Consider the following 23,504-nt stretch of genomic DNA (forward strand, 5'->3'; position numbering starts at 1 on the left):
TTTACTTGGCCTTCGACTCAAACTTGGTGAAACCTTCCGCCCAGGAGAAAAATCTCTGGCCACTTCTCCATAGCAGGGTCCAGCTCACCACTGCATCAGACTTTGTCTCAGCTGACATTTTAGGATAAGCAAGCCAGTCTCCCAGAAATGAGCCTGTATAGGGCAATTTTTTCAGGGCTCTGAGCAGGTAGAAGAGCCATAGCTTCTGTTCATAGCCCAGAGACTGGCTGTTGTCTGCCTGGCTGCCAATGGGCCCTCTTTCCCACTCCTCTCCCTGGAATCAGAGTCTGCAGTAAGCCAGGGGTGGGAAAGGTCTTTGAGATCTATGCACCCCTGGGGCTGCCAGAGGTCCCTATCTTCCATGGTTGGAGAGAGACATGCCCCACCAGACAGCACTACTCCTGCTGGTGTGTCACACAGTGAGAGGTAGAAAGATGCCCTGTGAAACAGCCCTGGGCAGAGAGAACCCGAAACAAGAGTCCAGACCAGCATCGAGGCCCTCTCACCAGGAATGCAGTGGGCTCCTTTGAGATCTACCCAAAGGTGTCAACAGCACAGGCTGCTCTCTGCACAGACAGCACAGACCTGCAGATAAATCCCCCCAAAATAAATCTTATTCCTCAGCACTTCATATTGACAAGAGTTAATCATAGTGTCAACTCATACAATGATTAAGTTACTAAAATACATCTGGATACAGGAAAACCTCATAGAAACCAGCTTTGATTCCCATGAGCACAAGGTGAGGGACCCAAGGGGAGTAAGATAAGCAGAGAACAGTTAAGGGGAGATAAAGAGCAGTGATTCAATGTAATTTTCCTTAAGTCAAGTGATTCTCATTTGATTCTTGTTTTATTCAAGTGTCCTGGAAATGATGATGATTTTTTTCCATTTTGGGGAATTCTTTTTTCTTTTTTCATCCAAGGAATAATTCTCAATAGTCTGCTTTTAAAAGTACTGTGCAATTTCTAAATAATGAATTAGGCAGACACTGCCAGCTCCCTCTGGTTAGGGTTTTCTACATCACCCACAGAAAGACGGCTGCTCCTCTGAGAGCCCGTCTGGGATAATGGCCTATAGATCCTGTGCCCAAAAGCATCTGTTTCCTCAAAGGTATAGCCAGGGGGCTCAGGGTAAGAAGCCAGGCACCTGACCATTTCTTTGGGGGTAAAGCTGGTAGTGTAGGTGGTTTGGCCCTCCACTGGGATGTTCACTCGGGAGCCAGACCAGGGGGGCTTACAGCTTTTGGTATTGATGGGGGGGTGAGGCACGTAGTGGGCCCGAGTGGTGGTCAAGTAGTCCAAGGGCTCCGTAGGAAGGTCCAGCTGGGGAACGGGCTTGACTGGCTCCGTGCGAATGTTGGCCCACTGCTTGTAGTCATCCTTGGTGGTGGTGGAGCTTTCAAAGCGGCCGCCCTTCTTGATTTGGAGCACTGGTCGGCAGGACTGAGCTGGGGCACCCTTAGGGTATGTGTAATGGGCCTGCACAGTTGTCAGAAGGTCCATCTTCTCATCAGGAGGGACATAGGTGATGGGACCTTTGGAGAAAATCTGGGGTGTTGGCCATGCTTGGTACTTATCTCGAAATTCAGTGGAATTACAGAAAGGCACATCTAGCCCAGAAGGCTTGGCTGGAGGTTTCAAGCTCTTGGCAGGCTCCCCCATCAGGCCCCGGAAGGACTCTTTGTGAGTGGTAAGGCTTTCAAAGGGGATTTCACAAGGTCTGAACTTCTCTGCCTCATGTACAAAGCGCTTCTCCATAGGGTGGGCCATGTAGCTCATCCTGTAGTTAGTCAGATCCTCCAGGGGAATGTTGCAGAGCTTGGGCACTACCAGAGGCTTACAGCTCATGGTGGTCACAAACTCCTTTACAGGGTAGTCATCCTGGTGTGTGGTTCTGCTATCAAACTTGGTTGATGCTGGCCTGTAGTTGTGTGCCGGGCGAAGTGGTTCTCGTTTGGGTTGGTTCCAGGGTAAATAATCATCTAAAATTAAAGCAAAAGTGTCAATTAATAATAAATCAAGTCACCCAACCTACATGTATTCTAAGGGGCCCCAAAGTCACAAACAAATCACTAAGGAGGCATTGTTTGAGACAATGGAAGGACAGAGCAAACCCAGCCTCCACCTCAACCAAGGGCTTGATGCTTCCACTTTAAGGTACTTTTAGGATTCTGAGCAGATGAGGGACACTTACAGGAGTTCTCATCAAACCCCACAATGCCACAAGCCAGAGGGTTCATGGCTGTGGGAGGATCTGGGGAATCCATTCCAGCAGAGGAACCCAACTCACTGACCTTGACTCAAGAAACAGTTCATTCATGTACAGGAAAGGTGTCCTCTGAATCAGCACAGTGATGGGGAAATACAACCTAGCACTGGCAGGCCACCAAATCAGGCCTACCTGGCCATCTTTGGGGTGCCAACCATTGTTTACCCAAAGCCCTCGCAGCTAATCCACATGAAACAAATATGCTGCTCCAAAGGCAGAGAGTCAGGACAGAGTAAGAACAGCTGCCACTTGTATAGAGTATGACAGAGTTCTAAGTGTATTTTTTTTTTATTTTATATAATTTTTTTTTATTGACTTTGTAATAATATTACATTAAAAATATATATGTGAGGTCCCATTCAACCCCACCCCCCCATCCCCCCTCTCCCCCCCCAACAACACTCGTTCCCATCATCATGACACATCCATTGGATTTGGTAAGTACATCTTTGGGCACCTCTGCACCTCATAGACAATGGTTCACATCATGGCCCATACTCTCCCCCATTCCATCCAGTGGGCCCTGTGAGGATTTACAATGTCCGGTGATTACCTCTGAAGCACCATCCAGGGCAGCTCCATGTCCCAAAGACGCCTCCACCTCTCATCTCTTCCTGCCTTTCCCTATACCCATCGTCCACCATGTCCACTTTTCCCAATCCAATGCCACCTCTTCTATGTGGACATTGGATTGGTTGTGTCCATTGCACCTCTATGTCAAGAGGAGGCTCAGATTCCACATGGATGCTGGATGCAATCCTCCCATTTTCAGTTGTAATCACTCTAGGCTCCATGGTGTGGTGGTTGTCCTTCTTCAACTCCATCTTAGCTGAGTGTGGTAAGTCCAATAGATCAGATTGTAGGTGCTGGAGTCTGTTGAGGCTCAGGACCTGGCTATCACATTGTCAGTCCAGAGATTCAAATCCCCTAAATATATCTTAAACCCCAACATTAACTGCACCTCCAGCATATTTGCATGAAAGTCTTATGAAGGGAGATCCCATTTGAGTCCAGATTCATCACACATAAACACCATTTCCAAAGAGGGGCCATCTGCCCTGTTAGTTAACCCCATCGGCCATGACCATAACTCCCATGGGTCTCTTTAGCCCTCAAAGGAACCAATATTTGGGGGTTGTATCTGCTTTATCTGTCTCTCTGACTCTGCTCAGTTGTGCATGAGGGCAATCCTTCTGCCAGCCTCCAGACTCTTTTTTAGAAACTCGTAGCCATATAAACTCATTTCTCCTTTCCATTTCCCCCTTACTTTAGGTCAAACAGCATTTTAAAGTCATGGTATTTTATGTAGACATGGATATTCTGCTGATCCGCATTGAACCTTCCGTATACGGTCATTTTCCAGTTGCATCATCAGTTGGTAGTTGATAGTGGTCCCTCGTTGCCAGGGAGGCTCATCCCCGGGTGTCATGTCCCACGCTGGGGGGAAGGCATTGCATTTACATGCTGAGTTTGGCTTCGAGACTGGCCACATTTGAGTAACATGAAGGCTGACAGGAGGAAATTCCCAGGCACAATGTTGCTCTAGGCCTTGTTCTTATTTTAGGTTTATCAGCTCACAAGCATAGTCATTAGCATCAGGGGCTCACTGTTGAACCCTCACTCCCTCCCGGTCCCCGCCACTGTACCTGGGAGACTGTCGCTGCTCCCCTAGGGACCACGACAGAGCACCACTGGCCAGGAACCCAGTACCCCCCCTGCTGTGGTTTTTAATTGTTGCCACTCTGAGTATATCCAAACATTACCATGCACCCTGGACATATGTTCTGTACAGCTCCCTGTCAGCCATATATCACCTGTCATTGGTATCCCATACCAGTATCCCTCCATTGCCACTGTTGAAACACTCTGTGATCCAGAACTCCCCGAAATTTGAAGCCCAATATAATGTCATGGTCCCTTACTAGGGAATGGCATATAGCGATGGGTTTAAAGGATAGATAAAGAACTTGGATAAAGTTAGATAAAGAGCTTAGATAAAGAATGTTGACTTGAAAAAATTCCACATCCTATCTTTTTCTTTTTCTTTTCCCCCCCCCCCCCCCCCCCCTAATTATTCAGCTTTTCTTTACAGGAGTCCTAGACCACAGCAATGTATATATATAATATACAGCACTCCCACACATCCACCAGAAAACCTTTTCCCTTCCACAGTGATACTCTTACGCCCTATTCATATCATATTTACTTAAAGTGATGTACAGAGTCTGAGACATTAGCTTTCTAACAAGGTGACATCTGTGCTTACATTATGGTGCATACTTTAGGATACACAGTTCTTTACATTTTTAGTTATCCTATGTTTTACATTCTGGTTTACATTATCAGTCTGTCATCTCCTATATGTTATGGTGTAATATTGCATGTTTTATATCCATCCTTGTGTACTCTCAAGAAGCTCCTCTCTTACTCTAAGTGTATTTTTTTCTTTTCTTTTATTGTCTTTTTTTTAAAGATACATAGATCACATAAAACATTATATTAAAAAATACAAGAGGTTCCCATATATCCCACTCCCCAACCCCTTCGTTCCTCCCACGTCAATAACCTTTTTCATCAGTGTGGCACATTCACTGTACTTGATGAATATCTTTTGGAGCACTGCTATGCCACATGGATTATAGTTTACATTGTAGTTTACACTCTCTCCCAGTCCATTCAGAGGGTTATGGCAGGATATATAATGCCCTGCATCTGTCCCTGCAATATCATTCAGGACAATTCCAAGTCCCGAAAATGCCCCCACATCACACCTTTTCTTCCTCTCTCTGCCCTCAGCAACTCCTGTGGCCACTGTCTCACATCAATGATACAATTTCTTCCATTGTTAAAGTCACAGTAATTCTATAGTAAAATACCAGTGAGTCCACTCTAATCCATATTTTATTCCTCCATCCTGAGGACCCTGGGGTATGTCCACTCCACCTCTAAATCGAGAGAGGTCTTGGATACCACATGGCTGATGGATGTGATTCTCCTGATTGCAGTGTAGACTCTCTTGGTTCCCTGGTGTTGTGGTTGACCATCCTCACCTCCCTGTTAGCTGACCTGGGTAAGTTCAACAAACCAGAGAGTAGGTGTTGCAGCTCTGCTGAGGCTCAGGGCCCAGCCGGCACATGGACAGTCCAGAGATTCAGGTCCCCTGCCTGAGCATACACCAATCCCAGCGTCAACCACAGGTTCAGTAAAAGTGATAGAAGAGCCACGTATAGAGAGGTCACATCTGAGTCCAACTCCATCAAACTCAGTAACACAAAATTCCAAAGTAAGGCCCACGGACAAAGCACAGAACTCCAGAGCCATCTGCCTTTACTGTAGGACCTGTGTGTCTCTGTAGCTCTAAGGAGCACCAGTACCTGGGCTTGTATCTACTTCGGCTGTCTCTGGTTTTATTTTATTATTATTTTTTAAAGATTTATTTATTTATTTATTTCTCTCCCCTTCTCCACCTCCCCCCCACCCCGGTTGTCTGTTCTCTGTGTCTATTTGCTGCGTCTTGTTTCTTTGTCCGCTTCTGTTATTGTCAGTGGCACGAGAATCTGTGTCTCTTTTTGTTGCATCATTTTTGTTGTGTCAGCTCTCTGTGTATGCAGCACCATTCCTGGGCAGGCTGCATTTTCTTTCACCCTGGGTGGCTCTCCTTACGGGGCGCACTCCTTGCATGTGGGGCTCCCCTACATGGGGGACACCCCTGCGTGGCACTGCACTCCTTGCATGTGGGGCTCCCCTACATGGGGGACACCCCTGCGTGGCACTGCACTCCTTGCTCGCAACAGCACTGCACATGGGCCAGCTCCACACAGGTCAAGGAGGCCCGGGGCTTGAACCGCGGACCTCCCATGTGGTAGTCGGATGCCCTAACCACTGGTCTAAGTCCACCACCTGTCTCTGGTTTTAATACATTAACTCACTAAATCCTCAATCTTAATGAGGTAGGTACTATCAATGAACCTCTTTTACAGATGCAGAAACAGAGGCACAGAGAGATTAGAAAACTTGCCCAAGGTAACTTGGCTATGAATAGAAAAGCATGGATTCAAATCCAGATCCAAAGTCCATGCTCTTACCCACCCCACTGCTATCTGGATCTAGCAATTCAGGAACACCAGCCAATAGTATTCAGGGATCGACATATATGGGCTTAGTTCTTCCCATAACCCTTTGTGATAGATATGATTGTCTCCATTTTACAGATTTTCAAAAGAAAGTCTTAATAAACAACTAAATGACTTGCCCAAAGTCACAGAGTGAGGAAGTTAAGAGCTGGAATTAAACTATATAGTTGATTTCAAAGCCAGACTCTTGTCACAGCCATATTAGAGAGGAGCTACATTTCTAGCCAGAGAGAAGGTTAAAGAAAAAAAGACTACCAACAAATAATCAGGGAAGACTTCCAAGGAGGAGGGGAGCTTCAGAATGTTTGAAGAATGAAAAGATTTGGCCAGCTCTATCTGGGAGGATATATATTTCAAGAGAAAACTCTGCTATGGGACTGGATTGATCAAGGTTAAGTATAGAGAGGAAATATGCACTAAAGATACTCTCCCAAAATACTTCCATTCATTTCTTTCCCACACATCTTGAGGGGCAGACATTGTCCTCACATAGTACCACAGGGGTTTGCAAGTACCTTCACTACACAGATCCTCCAGGCAGGTCTGAGAACGGAGGTCTAGATGAGAAAAATGGATGGTAAACCATGCCATTCAAATACCTGGAGCACTGCTGCCATTCTTTTCATAATACTTAGCTCACATCCCACTTCTACATTGCCCCATTTTGTGCCCAATTTCTAGGTCTAAAGTAGCCAATATGAACCCTAGCAATCCCTATGAATCCACATGGAATTGTCATGTTTACAGTTTTACAAACAGAACAAAAGCAGCCTCCTAGGAGCCCTAGGTTTAAACAGCCAACACTAGTGGAGACCCTAGGTATGCTTTTTTTAAATAGACCTTGCATTATGAAATAATTTCAAATGTACAGGACATTTAAAAATAATACAAAACCTTTACAGAGAACTCTAACATATCCCCCATTCAAATACCCAGGATCCACCAACTTTTAATATTTGCCACATTTGCCATATCATTCTATCCATCTATCCCTTTATCTATTTTTCTATCTATTTTCTAAACACTTAAGATTAGGTAGGGGTGGCAGACTTGGCCCAGTGGCTAGGACGTCCATCTACCACATGGGAAGTCCACGGTTCAAACCCCGGGCCTCCTTGACCTGTGTGGAGCTGGCCCATGTGCAGTGCTGATGTGCGCAAGGAGTGCCCTGCCATGCAGGGGTGTCCCCCACGTAGGGGAGCCCACGCGCAAGGAGTGCGCCCCATAAGGAGAGCCGCCCAGCACAAAAGAAAGTGCAGCCTGCCCAGAAATGGTGCCGCACACACGGAGAGCTGACACAGCAAGATGATGTAACAAAAAGAAACACAGATTCTCGTGCCACTGACAACAACAGAAGCGGACAAAGAAACGACACAGCAAATAGACACAGAGAACAGACAACCGGGGTGAGCGGGGGAGGGGAAATTAATTAATTTTAAAAAAAGATTAGGTTGTATACATCATCATCCTTTACCAACATCACCGACATTTAACACTTTCATGTACTTTTTCCTAAGAACAAGGATATTTACTCACGTAACCACTGTAAGTACAAGACATTCTACATTCTAATTCTTCATATACCCCAATAATGCCCTTTGGGTATTTTCTCCTCCATTATTAGATCCAGTCCAGGGTCATGTTTTATTGTGCCTTTAAGTGCATGCTCTCTCTCTCTCACTTTTTAAATTGTGGGAACATACATAATATGAACTTTCCCATCACAACTACTCCCAAGCACACAATTCAGGGGGATTAACCATATTGAAAATGATGTGTTATTCCCACCACCAGAATTTTGCCATCACCCCAAAGAGAAACTCTGCACACATTATGCATTAACTCCCCATTTTCCTTTCCCACCCCTTGTAACCTATAATCTGCTTTCTGTCTCTATTAATTTGCATATTTGAGCTATTTCATATAAGTAGAGTCATAATAGTATACTGTTACACCTTTATTCAGGTATAATTTGCAAGGCATAAAATGCACAAAACACTCCACTTAAGTACACAATTTAAGCACTTACAGATTTGCACAACCATCCCCAATGACCAGTTATAAAATATTTCCATCACCCCAACCAATATCAGTCATGCCCATCTGCAGTCAGTCTTCATGCCCACCCCCAGACAACACTAAGTTGTTCCTGATCACAATAAAAAAACACCGTGTCTGCACATTTCAAATAAACAGAATCACATAATATGTAGTGTATTGCATCTGGTTTCTTCCACTTAACATAATGCAATTGAGGATCATCCATGTTGTAGCATGTATCAATAGTTCATTCTTTTGGTTGTTGAATAAAACATGGATATGCCACATTTCACTTACCCATTCTCCAATTAATGAACATTTTGGGTTGCTTCTTTTTGGCTATAATGAAAATTCTGCTATGAACGTTTGGATAAAAGTCTGTGTATGGACATATATTTTCATTTCTCTTGGGTAGATATTGAAAAGTGGAGTTGCTGGGCCATACAGTAAGTCTATGTTTAACTTATTAAGATACTGCCAAACTGTTTTCCAAAGTGGATGTACCACCAGCAGAGTATGAGGGTTTTCATATCTCCACATCCTTACCAACACTTGTTATTCTGTTTGTTTTTTTTTTAGTTTAGATATTCTGATGGGTGTGTAATGGTTTTTCATTGTGATTTTAATTTATATTTCCCTAATGATTAAATGATATTGAGTATCTCTGGATCTGTTTATTAGTCATTCATGTATCTTCTTTGGTGAAATCTCTATTCAAATTTTTTACCCATTTTTAAATTGAGTTGTCTTATTCTTGAGTTATGAGAGTTCTTTGTATATTGTGAACAAAGATCTTATACCAGATATGTGATTTATAAACATTTTCCCCCAGTCTGTCACTCTATTTCCATTTTCTTAATGTGTGTCTTTTGAAGGACAAAGGTTTTGAATTTTTTAAATCCAATTTATCATTTTTTCTTTCAAGAATGTTTTTGGTGTCATAGCTAGGAAATGTTGACCTTAACTAAGGCCTCTCATATTTTGTCCTATGTTTTACTCTAAAAGGTTTATGGTTTTAGTCTTATGTTTGGGTGTTCTCTCCTTGAGTTAATACTTACGTATAGTTCTTCACGTATGATACCCATTTGTCACAACACCAGTTATTAAAAGACTATCTTTTCATACAAAGAATAAACACATGGAGTTAAAACCTATAGTAAAGGTTATTAGGAGATAGGAGGAGGGCTGAGAAGGGTTACTGATGCTTATTGTATGTGGAAGTTTTAATTAACTTGACTGTAAAAGTGTGGAAATGGATAGCGTTGATGGTAATACATGATAGTGAGTAGAACTAATGCAGCTGATCTATAGATAGGATTGTGGCTGAAAGGGGTAGTCTAGGAATGTAAATGTGGTTAATAGTACAAATATACAAATGTACTATGAACTAGAACAAATGTACATCGCTATTGCAAGGTGGTAAAAATGTAGAGAAACATGGGAAAAATACAATTAATGTAACCAATGCACTATAGTTAACAGCAATACTGAAATATATTTGCCTCAATGCCAAAGATGTACTGTGTTGATAACAGTGGGGTATGGAAAAAATATGCCAAGTATACACATAGACCATAGTTAGTGATAATAATTTTATGACATTATCTCATAATCTGGAACAAATATTCCACAACAATGTAGTGGGTTGGTGGAGAGGTGTTGTATGAAAATTACATACATGTTTATGATTGTTTTGTAAGTTCACAACCTCTGTAATAAAAATATATTTTAAAAAAACAAAGAAAAGACAAGACTATCTTTTCCCCATGGAAGTACCTAGGTACCTTTGTCAAAAATCCTTGAGTGAAGCAGCCTTGGCCCAGTGGTTAGGGCGTCCATCTACCACATGGGAGGTCCGCGGTTCAAACCCCAGGCCTCCTTGACCCCTGGGGAGCTGGCCCAGGTGCAGTGCTGATGCGCGCAAGGTGTGCCGTGCCACGCAGGAGTGTCCCCCACATAGGGGAGCCCCATGCGCAAGGAGTGCATCCCATAAGGAGAGCCACCCAGTGCGAAAGAAAGTGCAGCCTGCCTAAGAATGGCACCGCCCACATGGAGAGCTGATACAACAAGATGATGCAACAAAAAGAAACACAGATTCCCATGCCGCTGACAACAACAGAAGCAGACAAAGACGACGACGCAGCAAATAGACACAGAACAGACAACCAGGGCAGGGGGCAAGGGGAGAGAAATAAATAAATCTTAAAAAATATATATATATATCAATTGAGGGGAGAGGAAGTGGCTCAAGCAATTGAGTGCTTACCTCCCACATTGGAAGTCCGGGTTCAGTTTCCACTGCCTCCTAAAGAAAATGAGCAAACAACAAGCAAAACAGACAAGGGAGCCAATGTGGCTCAGTGGTTGAGCACCAGGCTCCCATATATGATGTCTCAGGGTCAATCCCCAGTACCTGTACCTCAAAAAAAAAAAAAAAAAAAAAAAATCAATTGATGATACATTTAAGGCATATTTCTTTATTTCCAACTTAGTTTCATTGATCAATATATCTGTATTTTGGCTATTCTGGTTCATTTGAATTTCATACATAAATTTTAAACCACTTTGTCAATTTCTACCAAAAAAATGCTGAGTCTATAGTCTATAAATCAATTTAGGGAAATTCCTTTTTAATATTCAATTATTCTTTTCTTTTTTTAAAAAAGATTTATTTCTCTCTCCTTCCCACCCCGTCCCCCACCCCCGCCCCAGTTGTCTGTTCTCTGTGTCTATTCGCTGCATGTACTTCTTTGTCCGCTTCTGTTGTTGTCAGCGGCACGAGAATCTGTGTTTCTTTTTGTTGCGTCATCTTGTTGTGTCAGCTCTCTGTGTGTATGGCGCCATTTCTGGGCAGGCTAAACTTTCTTTCACACTGGGTGGCTCTCCTTATGGAGCACACTCCTTACGCATGGGGCTACCCTACGCGGGGGACACCCCTGCGTGGCATGGCACTCTTGCACTCATCAGCACTGCGCATGGGCTAGCTCCACACGGGTCAAGGAGGCCTGGGGTTTGAACTGCGGACCTCCCATGTGGTAGATGGACGCCCTAACCACTGGACCAAGTCTGCTTCCCTTTAATATTCAATATTTAACATATTGAGTCTTCCAATCCATGAATATGAAATGTCCTACCATTTATTTAGATTTTCTATGCTTTCTCTCAGCACTGTTTTGCAGTTTTCATTGTATAAGACTTGTACTTCTTTTTAAAAAATTTAATTCAGGTATTTTACTCATTTTGAGGGTCTTGTGAAATGAACTGTTTTTTAATTTCATTTTCAGATTAATGCTAGTATACAGAAATAAATTGATTTTTTACTTAATTTATTGAAATATATCACCCATACACAAACATACATAATAAGCATATAGAGTAGTTGTGAACTTAAAAAACAAACATATATAATGTCATACAGGACTCTCATAACTCACCCTACCACCAATACCTTACATTGTTGTTAAACCTTTTAAACTAATGATTAAAGAGCATTGTCAAAATATTACTACTAACCAAAGTATTTTAACCCCAACCCTCCCTATTATTATTTTTATATCATTTAAATATGAACATAAATAAACAATTAAGTGTATAGTAAAAGTTGTGAACTTAGAAAGCAAACATGCATATCATCATATAGGGGTCCCATACATCAACCCTCCACCAACACCTTGCATTGTCATGAGATGTTTGTTACAAATTGTGAAAGAATAAAGTCAAAATCTTACTACTAATTATAGTCCTTATCTTACATTTGGTGTGTTTTTCCCCCAACCCATCCTATTATCATTTTTTAAATTTATTTTTTATGACAGAAGTTGTAAACTTATAAAACAATATGCTCATGAGCAGAATTCCCAAACACCCCTCTATCAACATACCACACTGTGGTTGAACATTTGTTACAGATAAGATAATATCATCTGATTGTTACCATGTCCATAATTTACGTTTGGCTCACATTTTCCATACTGCCTCATTATCAACACAGTATATCTTTGGCATAGATGCAGGAATATTATTATATTATTATTGATAACCACAGTCCATAAGTCACTCCCGTTGTATTTTTCCCATGCATTCCCAACACCCTGCAGTAGTGATGTACATTTCTTCTAGCTCACAAAGGACACTCTTGCATCTGTATCATCAACCATAATTCTCATCCACCACTTGGTCTACTGTGCTATTCAGTTCCTAGATTATTCTCTAGCATTGTCAATTGGCATTTATATACCTAGACTACCACTTACAACTATATCCACATTTATAAACTAGTTACTCACTATTTGTTACCATCCACCCTATACATTTCCACACTTTTAAAGTAAAGCTAATTAAAACTTCTATGTACATTAAACATCAGTAGTCCATCTCAGTCCTTCTCTTATCTCCTTTAAGAATCTACCACCTACCACCAGGGCTTGAAGATATTTTCCTAGAAGTTCTTCTAGAAGTGTTATGGTTCTTACTTTTTATTTTTAGGTTTTTGATCCATTTTGAGTTAATTTTTGGATAAGGTGTGAGATAGGGGTTCTCTTTCCTTCTTTCAGCTATGGATATCCAGTTCTTTCAGCACCATTTTGCTTAATGGACTGTTCTGCCCGAGCTGTGTAGGTTTGACAGGCTAGTCAAAAATCACTTAGCCATACATGTGAGGGTCTGTTTCTGAACCATCAGTTTGGTTCCATTGGTCTATGTGTCTGTCTTTATATCAGTACCATGCTGTTTTTACCACTACAGATAGGTAACATGATTTAAAGTCCAGAGATGAGGGTTCACTTTTCCTTTTTCTGATATTTCTGGCTATTCAGGACCCCTTACCTTTCCAAATAAATTTGATATCAAGTTTTCAATTTTTTTTTAAATGCTGGTGGAATTTTTATCAGGGTTGCATTGAATCTGTATATCAATTTGAGTAGAATTGATATCTTAATGATATTTAGTCTTCCAATCCATGAGCATGGAATGTTCTTCCAGTTATTTAGGCCTTTTTTTTTTTTCATTTCTTTTCACACTGAGTTGCAGTTGGTTAAGTTTATTCCTATTTGAGTTTTGTCTGTCATTTTATTTTCGCCACTCTTTTGACACTTTTAGTTATTTTTATTGATATAATCTTCATTTCTAGACTCTCTTCCAGGCCTCTCTCTCCTGTCTTTTCTTTCCAGTCTCTAGCACACCCTTTAATATTTCCTGAAATTCTGGTCTCTTGCTTAGAAATTCTCTCAGTTTCTGTTTATCTGTGAATATTCTAATCTCACCCTCATTTTTGAAAGACAGTCTTGCTGGATATAAGATTCTTGGCTGGAAGTTTTTCTCTTGTAGTATCTTAAATATATCATACCACTGTCTTCTTGCCTCCATGGTTTCTGGTGAGAAATCAGTACTTACTCTTATTGGGTATCCCTTATATGTTATGCATTACTTTTCTCTTGCTGTTCTCAGAATTATCTCTTTGTCTTTGGCATTTGACATTCTGATTAGTATGTGTCTCAGAGTTGGTCTATTTGGATTTTTTTGGATGGGAGTATGTTGTACTTCTTGGACATGGATATCTTTGTCCTTCAATAGAGTTGAGAAATTTTCTCCCATTATTTCTTCAAGTATTCCTTCTGCCTCTTTCCCTTCTCTTATCTTCTGGGACATAAATGACACATAAATTTGCACACCTTTTGCTGTCATTTAGTTCCCTGAGATCTTGTTCAATTTTTTCCATTCTTCTCTTCATCTGTTTTTCTGTATGTTCACTTTCAGAAGCCATTTTTTTCAAGCTCACCAATCCTTTCTTCTGCCTCCTCAAATCTGATATGATTCCAATGTTTTTTTAATTTCATTTACTGAAGCTTTCATTCCCATAACATCTGCCTTTTTTCTATGTATACGTTCAAATTCTTCTTTGTGCTCATCCAGTGTCTTCTTAATATCCTTAATCTCTTTAGCCATCTCATGAAATTTATTAAGGAGATTTGTTTGAACATCTATGATTAGTTGTCTCAACTCCTTTGTGTCATCTGGAGGCTTGTTTTGTTCCTTTAACTGGGCCATAGCTTCCTGTTTCTTGGTGTAGATTGTAATTTTTGGTTGGTGTCTTGGCATCTGGCTTATTAGAGTATTTATTCTGGGTGCAGTTTTTCTCTTTAATTTAGGGCTTCCTGCCCTTTCTCCCTTGCTGGTTGTGCAGTAGGAGCCAGGGATGTAATTGGTGCTATAAGCTGTGCAGGCTCAAGCAGCCCTCACTGTCCCAGGGACCAATGTAGCTTCTCTGAACTTTCTCCTTTGCCAGAAGTAGGGACAGAGTCACAGCTGTGTGGATTAATCCAAGTCATGCAGGCCTAGACTGTAGTTGCCCAGAGAGACTGATGAAGCTTCAGGTCCCTTTCTTCCCTGCCTATGGTGGGAATGGAGCTGCAGGTGTGTGTAGCAATCTATGCAGTGCAGGTCCAAGATGATCACAGTTGCCCTGGTAGACTTCCGATTATTCAGTCTGTGCCAACCAAAGGTAACCACAGTTACCTGGATAGGTTGGTTCAGGGCTCACCAGCCTCCTCCCTGCCAGAGGTGGGGCTGAAGCCTCGTCTAGGGCTGCAGGCTGATGTGGGTGATAGAAACCCCTTCCTACCATCACTGTGATTTTTGGTCAACCCAGCTTCCCCTCATGCCTTAGCCATCTGAGTCTACCAATCTGTAGCCGGAATCAGCAGCCAACCATCTCCCCTTCCCCTGTTTCCGGGAAATGGAGCTTCCAATTCCAGCCACAGAATAGCTCCTGGGGCAGCTCGTGCTGCCAGAGTAGGATAATCACCAGCTTCTGTGGCTTGTCCAGTAATTTCCCAGAGAGGCTGGCACAGATCCCCACAGCCTCCTCCCTGCCAGAGGTGGCACTGGAGCCTAGACGAGAGCTGCAATCTGATCTGGAGGGAAAGTAGCTCGTTCCCAACAGCCCTGTGATGTTCAGTCTACCCCGCTTCCCCTCATGCCAGGTGCAGAGCTCAGATGGCGGCTACTGGCCTCTTTCACTTGGACAGGCTCAAACTTAAGCTGTTCTCAGGATTATACTTTAACCCGCTGAATTTACTCATCAGTAGCTGAAGTTAGTGCCCAATCATCTCTTCCTCCCCTGTTTTTGGGAAGTGGAGCTTTTAATTCCAGCTGGAGAACAGCTCAAGGTGGCTTTGTGCTCCAGTGGAGGATGGGCACCGGCCTCTGTGGCGTGGAGTGTTCTACTTACGTGTCTTCTCTGCAGATGGGCAGACTCCTCCTTCCATTCCTTCAAAGATGTTGCATGATGCTCTTCTGGCCTCCTGAAGCCCTCAGACAGGTGCTTCAGCTAGCTGAAATGGCTCTGAGTGTTTGCTAACTGCTCTGTAGCAGGAGCTGACTCTAGGAGCTCCTTATCCTGCCACCATCTTGCTCACATTGTTTCACAATTGATTTTTATATATTGGTCTTCGATACTGACACCTTGCAGAACTCAATGGTTCTAATAGATTTTGGGGGATTCTTTAGGATTTTTTGGGTAAAGGATTATGTTATCTGAGAATCAAGACAATTTTACTTGTTCTTCACTAATCAAGATGTTATTTACCTCTTTTCCTTCATTATTGCACTGACTAGAATTTCCAGTACAATGTTGAATGTTAGTGGTGAGACCTGACATTCTAGCCTTGTTTCCAATATTAGGCAGAAATGATTCAGTCTTTCCACATTAACTATATTGTCAGTTATAGTGGATTTTGTGGGTGCACTTTTACAGGCTGAAAAAGTTCCCTTCTATTCCTAGTTTGTTGAGAGTTTTTATGGGTATTGTATATCTGTGTCTATCAATTATGTGATTTTGCCTTTTATTCTATTAAGGTGCGTGATGGTTAAGTTATGTGTCAACTTGGCCAGGAGATGGTATCCAGTTATTTGGTCAAGCAAGCACAGGCCTGATTGTTACTGTGAGGATATTTCATGGGTTTAAATCATCAGTAAGTTGATTCATCAATGACTGATTATATCTACAATCAGCTAAGGAGATTGCCTTCAACAATGAGAGATGTCTCCTCCAATTGTGTGAAGGCTTTAAAAAGAAAAGTGATGATTTCAGCAAACAGAAGAGAAAATGTCCAACTCTACCTTAGCCAGCCACCTTCTCCAGAGAAATTCACTGAAAACCAATATTGGAGTTACCAGATTATGGCCTGCCCTACATAATTTGGATTTGCCCATCCCCACAACTATATGAGACAATTCTTATTTTAAAATTTCATAATATTTATAGATAGCTTTCAGTTCTCTTTCCCTAGAGAACTCTGACTGATTCAATGTGAAATATAACATTGATTTTTTGATGTTAGGCCAATCTTGCATTCCTGAAATAAACTCACTCAGTCATGTTGTATAATCCCTTTTTATGTTGCTGGATTTAGTCTTCTAATATTTTGCTGAGGATATTTGTTTTCAAACAACTTTAGCATTCATTGATTTCTCTGTTCTTCTGTTTTCTATTTTATGTATTTTTGCTGTCTCTATTATTTCCTCCCTTATACGTTCTTTGGGTTTTAACTTTTCATTTTGAAATGATTTCAAACTTACAGGAGAGTTGCAAAAATAATAGAAAATCCATACAGATAACTCTAACATACTCCCAGATATCCAGATCCACCAACTTATAAATATCTTGTCTTTGGGTTTAATTTGCTCCTTTTTTTAGTTTAACTGGAAACTTAGATTACTATTCAGGTCATTTTATTTTCTAATACAGATATTACAAATATCCCTTTCAGCACTGCTTTACCTGCAGCTCACATATTTTGGATATGCTGTAGTTTTATTTTCATTCAGTTCAAAATAATTTCTAATTTCTCTCATGGTTTCTTCTTTGACTCATGGGTTATTTAGAAATATATTGTGCAATTTTCAAACGTTTATGGATTTCCCAAATTTCTTTCTAATGTTGATTTCTAATTTAATTCTGTTGTAGTCAGATTACATACTGTTTTAGTTTGCTAAAGGCTGCTGGGAGCAATATAATAGAAATGTGTTGGCTTTTATAATGGGAATTTATTAGGTTAAAAGCTTAAAGTTCCAAGGCTGAAAAACCAAAAGGAAGGTCCCTTAACTGAATCTAATGTAATCAAAAGGTCCCCTCTACAATAGGTTTATATGCACAGGAATGTATTGGCTTGAAGAATAGGATTTTCTGAGGTCCACAAGAGACTCAAGCCAGCACACATACTTCGTATGATTTCAATCATTTTTGAGACTGGTTTTATGGCCTAGCATATGGTCTATCCTGGAAAATTTTCCATGTGTACTTGAAAATAAATTGTATTCTACTGCTATTGGGTAGAGTGTCTATAGATGTCAAGTCAGTTAACAGTAGTGTTTTTCAAATATTCTATGTTCCTGCTGATTTTCCAAATATTCCAATGATAACTGAGAGTGGAATATTAAAATCTCCCACTATTATTTTTTGTCTTTCTCCCTTCAATTCTGTCAAGTCTTGCTTCATGTATTTTAGATAGATTTCTATTGTCTACTTTTCTTTCCTATGCATGGACACACTTCTGTTTCTTTTCATGGCTCATAATTTTCTGTTGAAAATTTAGATATTAGCTGTAGCAACTCTGGATTTTATTGATTTTGCTGTTTATTTGGTGACTTGCCTGCATGAATTCTAGTCTCTCTCTCCTGCAGTACGTGGCCACTTAATTTTTGCCCAGTTCTTTTTTCTTTTCTTTCTTTTTTTAAAATTATTGTTTAAGCCTGGCTTCCTAGAGCGCACCCTATGTCAGCATAGCTTAGTGGTCCTGCCAATGATTGCTTAGAATTTATTCTTAAACCCTTGGAGCCAGTAAGGCTTTCACCTTTTGCCAGTGAATCTGCGCAGGAATTGGGAAGCACATTCAAAGTTCAGGCAATTTACAAGCCTGTCCTGGCTTTTCTTTTCTGCTAGGCTTTCTCATGTCTCCCCTGCACAGGCATTAGAGCTCACATTCAACCAGGAAAAAGGAGATCGCAAGGCCCCCTCTAGTCCCTCTTAAACATGCACAGTGTTGCCCACACGCAGACCCTTCCAGACCACCAGGAACAATTATGCACTTACTGAGCACCACTGTGTCCCTCCCATTCCCTGGATCTCCCCACCTAGTACTGCAACCTCATATGAGCTGTGGAGTTGTCTTTTCTGATTGTTTGCCAATTGAGATTGCTATTGTTATTATCAAAATCTCTGGATATGTACCCTACTTTAAGGCAGGCCAGCCCTCACTGATAGCAGAGCTGCTATTTTCCAGGTCCTAGCCTACACTGAAAAGAACTATTACACAGAGAGAACTTGGTGAGGAGGCTAGCGGAGTGATGGAAGCAACCCCAGGATAAAAATGCCACAGGCTCCAACCATTCTTACCCAAGATTTTTAAATAAACACTGCTCAATTTTTGTTTGCCTTGAGTTCAGTGCCAGAGTAATGAAATGGTCAGGTTTTTGGGGTTTTTTTAACTCTTTTGTTCAGTTTTATCATTGCTTTTGGGGGACAGGGTGTGCCAAGCTCTTCACTCCACCATTCCAGAAGTCCTGACGTGCTCACCGCCCCTTACTCCACCTCCAGGCTCACTCTTAAGTTTATTGTAGGCCAATAATATTACCAACTATTTATTCAAAATTGGCTTCATTTTAATTGAAAATCTAATCTTTCTCCAAGAGCCATTAATGCCTTTATCAGCATCTTGAAAGCATTAGGGGGCCTTCGAGGGAACCGGCTTATGAATATAAACCACATGTTCCCCTCAGACTTCAGTCCTCACTGAAATGCGGGCAACTACCTGTAGATGCCTACACACACACTTGGGGGTGGGTAGGATGGGTTTTTCTGGCCCTCTTCTGTGATGGATGAAGTGCTAAGAAAACAGGTTCCCAAGCCGAAAGTTATCCCGTGTGCTTTCTGATCCCCAATAATACAGTTGAAACCACATGATTATCCAGTCTCCTTACTTCCTCCACTCAGCATTTATTACCAAAAAAAATTTAAAAACTTCCACAGGACCCTGAAAACCTCAGAAGTCCACATGACAAACTATTCACATGCCTGAAAAGCCAGCAGTAAAGCCCTCCAGGGCCAGGGTGTCATGTGGGTAATTGGCAAGAACTTCTTTAAAAGGGATTCTCTTCAATAAAGTGTCCTTTAAAAAAAAAGAAAAGCTTAGCTAAATGTAAAGCTGAGCATCAAGTAATTACACCCTCAATCTTTCCAATTGCACAGTGTTTTGAAAATGTCACAAATTACAACCAAATGCTGCTAGAGCATATTTTATTGGTGGTTTTCTGAACCCCAGTAAAGTGCTGACCACAAGCGTGGAAAGGGAAAAGTTTGCATATTTTTCCTGTGGAACCAATGTAAATGGAGCATATCGACATAACAGAGATGGCACCTATAGAGCTAAACCTTTTCATGACATTGGTCTTTGGTTTCTTTTCTTTTTTCCTTTGGAAAGAGAATCAGTATATGACCATAAAACATGAAGCTTGCTCTGGAAATGACTTACTAAAGCAACACGTTAATTTCACAAAAGATGAACAAGTCACCTAAGGAATGGTAATACCCAGAGATAAGGCAAGGATGTGGCCCCTCACACATTCTGAGGTGGTGCAGGGCTGACCCAAAAGCAGAGTAAATGTCAAGCACAGACCTTCCCCAAACTTCTCTCCTGCTCCTGACTAGCACCCACAGGGAATAGGGTGCTGGGGTTTGCGTGTATCTACTGCCAAACTTTGTCATCTGCAACCCCTGTAAACAATGGTCCAGAGCCATTCATTCGTTTATTCCTTCACTCATGCTAACTTGTATTGTGCCATCCCCTATGCTAAATGCTGGGAACACAAAAGCGGGGAATTCTAGGCCCAGTTGGGGAAGCTATTACAATATAGGGAAGTAATGGAACAAATAAACCACTTACAACAAAAGAATATGATAGTATAATTCAAAAACAAGTATCTGCTAGACATTCTGGTTACAAACTGGTACCTATGAGCCAAATCTAACTACAAATATGTTTCCTTTGGCTACACACTAATTTGTTTTTCAATCTGAATTTCACTTCCTTTAGGTATGACATGATCACTCCCAACTGTCCTAGCCAGGTGGCCTAATTCCCTCTTTATGTTGCTTCTAGGCTCCACAGGAACTTTATCTGTCAACAGGTACACAGAAGAGAGAGTTGTAATGTGCATTGTTATAATGTTCGAGATTATTTAATGCGGCTGTTAAGGTAATCATAACAAATAAGATGAATGAAATTCAGAAGGAATATTGAGCATAAGAGTAAGCTCATGAAATACAGGCAAAATTCATAGGATGTACGAAGTATAAAAAGTGAAAAATGGGCAGAATTCATAAGATGATTTAGATATAGATAATATGTTAGTAGCCTGTAAGATATGCCAAAGATAGAATAAACAGAAAATCAAACAACAGAGCTACTTACAGATAGAAAGGAATGGAAAAACCATGTCTTGATGACACCACATCTGGGCTGATAGCCATGTCACCCTAAAGTCAACCACATGTTTGTGACACTCAGTATGCTCTAACCATTCTGGCCCCACTTGTGTCCTACCCAAGAAATGTAAATAAGACCACTGTTTTGCAGCCTAATTGACAAGCTACAGTGGCCAAATGTATTTGTCTTGGCAGCTCTCCAATAAAACCATCCTGTGCCTTTGGTCCGAGGCATTTTCCTTCTATGGGTCCCCTTGGCCAAATTTCAATTCTGGTCTTCATCAATGGGGAAGGCAGATACAGCAGAGGGAGATTTTAGGACAGATAAGCACTGAGTAACCCAGGATCCTGGCAAAGTAGTCTTTCTACCTGCTTACACCCTATTCTAAGTAGATTTACATACTCCACCTCTTCCTCACTGTGTCTTTTAAAAATTATGTACATACCACATGATTTGAACATCTTAATTTAGTCCCTGAACTTTCCTGTCCTGAGCTCTCTGGGATAGCTTGCCCTGTAGAGCTTGAAAACTATCATTGCACCAAGGCAGTGATTTTGGCCCCACAGAATGTTAAAGCTGGAGGGACATTAGCAAGCATCAAGTTCACGGTCTTCCTCCTGATCATTTTAGAGGAACTACGAAATCCAAACTCAATTGCATATGTACTCAGAACAAACACCCTGCCCATCTAAGCATGTCTAGTTCTGAGCAGGCCTGTTAATACTTGACTGCTGTTCATTTATTAATTCTATGTACGTAAGCAAGAATTAACAGGTAATAGACGTTTAAGAAAAAGGAAGAAGGAGAAAACAGGAGTTCCTCCGTTTTAAGTTTATCAGCAGCGAAAATCAACCATGATTTCGTTTGCGCAGTGGAATGCTTTTCTCTGATTTGCAAGGGCTGTTTGCAAGGTAACTGCATGGAGAAGGGAGGAATATGGGAGAGCCAGGTGGAAGAGGTTACAGCACGAATACCGCATTGGTGTTGTGGGTTTTTTTTTTCTGTTTGTTTTGAAGGATAAGTTTGCAAGCAAGATTAGGAAGGACTTGAACACCACCACTGTGCCTACTCCAACCTTGACAACACCAAAGGCAAGCAAGAAACAGTTTTCACTCCCAGACTTTCCCCTGCACCTAGGACAAGGGGAGGAGGACTGAGCTGAGCAAGCCGTTTGCTCTGAAGAGCCTCTAACTATGGCAAGATTCATAAACCAAGACAGACCACAGAGGGTAGAGAGGAGAGTTTGTTGCTGGACAGGCCACACCAGAGTACTGCTCCCTCCCCCATCAGAGGAAAGAGCTCTCAGTAGTTATACTTCTTCCTTCCTGCCCAGCTTAGTGTCCTGTCTTGTCCTATTTCTGATCTTTCTGTAAACAATGGATGAAAAGGGAGAAAAATGCACACTGTAGAAGCAAGAGACTGCCCACCATGTGCCTCACTGTATTGACTCTTTTGTGAAGCACCTTCTATCATGCCTGGATTGAGGGGATCATTGGCAAAGAAAAAGACACGGTCCTTGTCCTCATGGAGCTTACAGTGTGGCCAAGCAAACAGATGCTGTACAAAACAAAATGAAATAGCAGAATTGTGGGAAGATGGTGTCACACTAATAATCAAAGTTCAATGCTCTCACAAAAGCAACAGAGAAAGAGCCAATAGCTGTCCAACGGACTGCTCTGGGGATCAGCAGACAAGGATAGTGCTACACAACTCCCAGAAGGGTGACGGACGAAGAGAAGAAAAAGCCAAAACAACAAACGTGAGTTACCAAGCCCCCGCAGCAGCCGAAAAGGGTTCCCCTCCCCTACCCCCAAGATATTAAGCTGGGGTAAAAACCCTGGCTCACTGCAGCTGACTGAGAAGGGAACAGACACCTTCCTCCTTGTCAGCTGTTTCAAGGGAAAAAGAAGGAGGAGTCAGGGGGCTTTTCTTCAGTGAATTCAGCCAGCCATGCCTGCTTTGAATCTCCAGTCTGGAGATTTAGCACAGGAATACAGAAAAGCCCAGACACTGAAACATCTCTGTGGAAAAATGCGCTGACAAGTGCCATCTACTGAAAGGTCTGGAAATTGCATGGACAAAAACGTCTCTCTTGAATCAGTATCATAGCCCCTGGCAAAAAAGTCTGCACCCCACTAGTGAATCCCTGGCCTGATTTTGATAACTTAAGCAAGGCATTTTAGACTTAGAGTCCATTGAACCAAATATCAAAGAAGAGCTGTGGGGGGAACAAAAGGCAGGAGAAATTAGCCAACACAGTAAATTCACCAACATATTTAGATACCTAAACATCAGCAAAAAATGAAAAGCCATACAAGGAAACAGGAAGAGATGGTCAAGCCAAAAGAACTAATCAAATATCCTGAGGAGATACAGGATTTAAGACAATTAATAAGTGATAATCACATAAATATCCTGAGTTACTTCAAAAAATTTGAAGAAAATATGACTAAAGAAGTAAAGGATATTAAGATGACACTGGTTCCACCACACCATGGAGCCTAGAGTGATTACAACTGAAAATGGGAGGATTGCATCCAGCATCCAGGTGGAATCTGAGCCTCCTCATGACATAAAG

At 41.6% G+C, this 23,504-nt stretch overlaps 1 protein-coding gene across 1 annotated transcript in view; it reads right to left on the reverse strand.

Moving 5' to 3' along the window:
• Positions 1 to 833: 833 nt before the first annotated feature.
• SAXO1 (stabilizer of axonemal microtubules 1) overlaps positions 834 to 23,504 on the reverse strand; it is a 152,353-nt gene continuing 129,682 nt past the window's right edge. The window contains exon 4 of the mRNA XM_012527885.2: positions 834 to 1,984. Coding sequence (XP_012383339.2) covers positions 981 to 1,984 — 1,004 coding nt within the window. The 3' untranslated portion in view covers positions 834 to 980. The remainder of the gene's footprint in view (positions 1,985 to 23,504) is intronic.

Source organism: Dasypus novemcinctus, chromosome 8 (genome assembly GCF_030445035.2).
Source record: "Dasypus novemcinctus isolate mDasNov1 chromosome 8, mDasNov1.1.hap2, whole genome shotgun sequence".
Classification (NCBI taxonomy): Eukaryota; Metazoa; Chordata; class Mammalia; order Cingulata; family Dasypodidae; genus Dasypus; species Dasypus novemcinctus.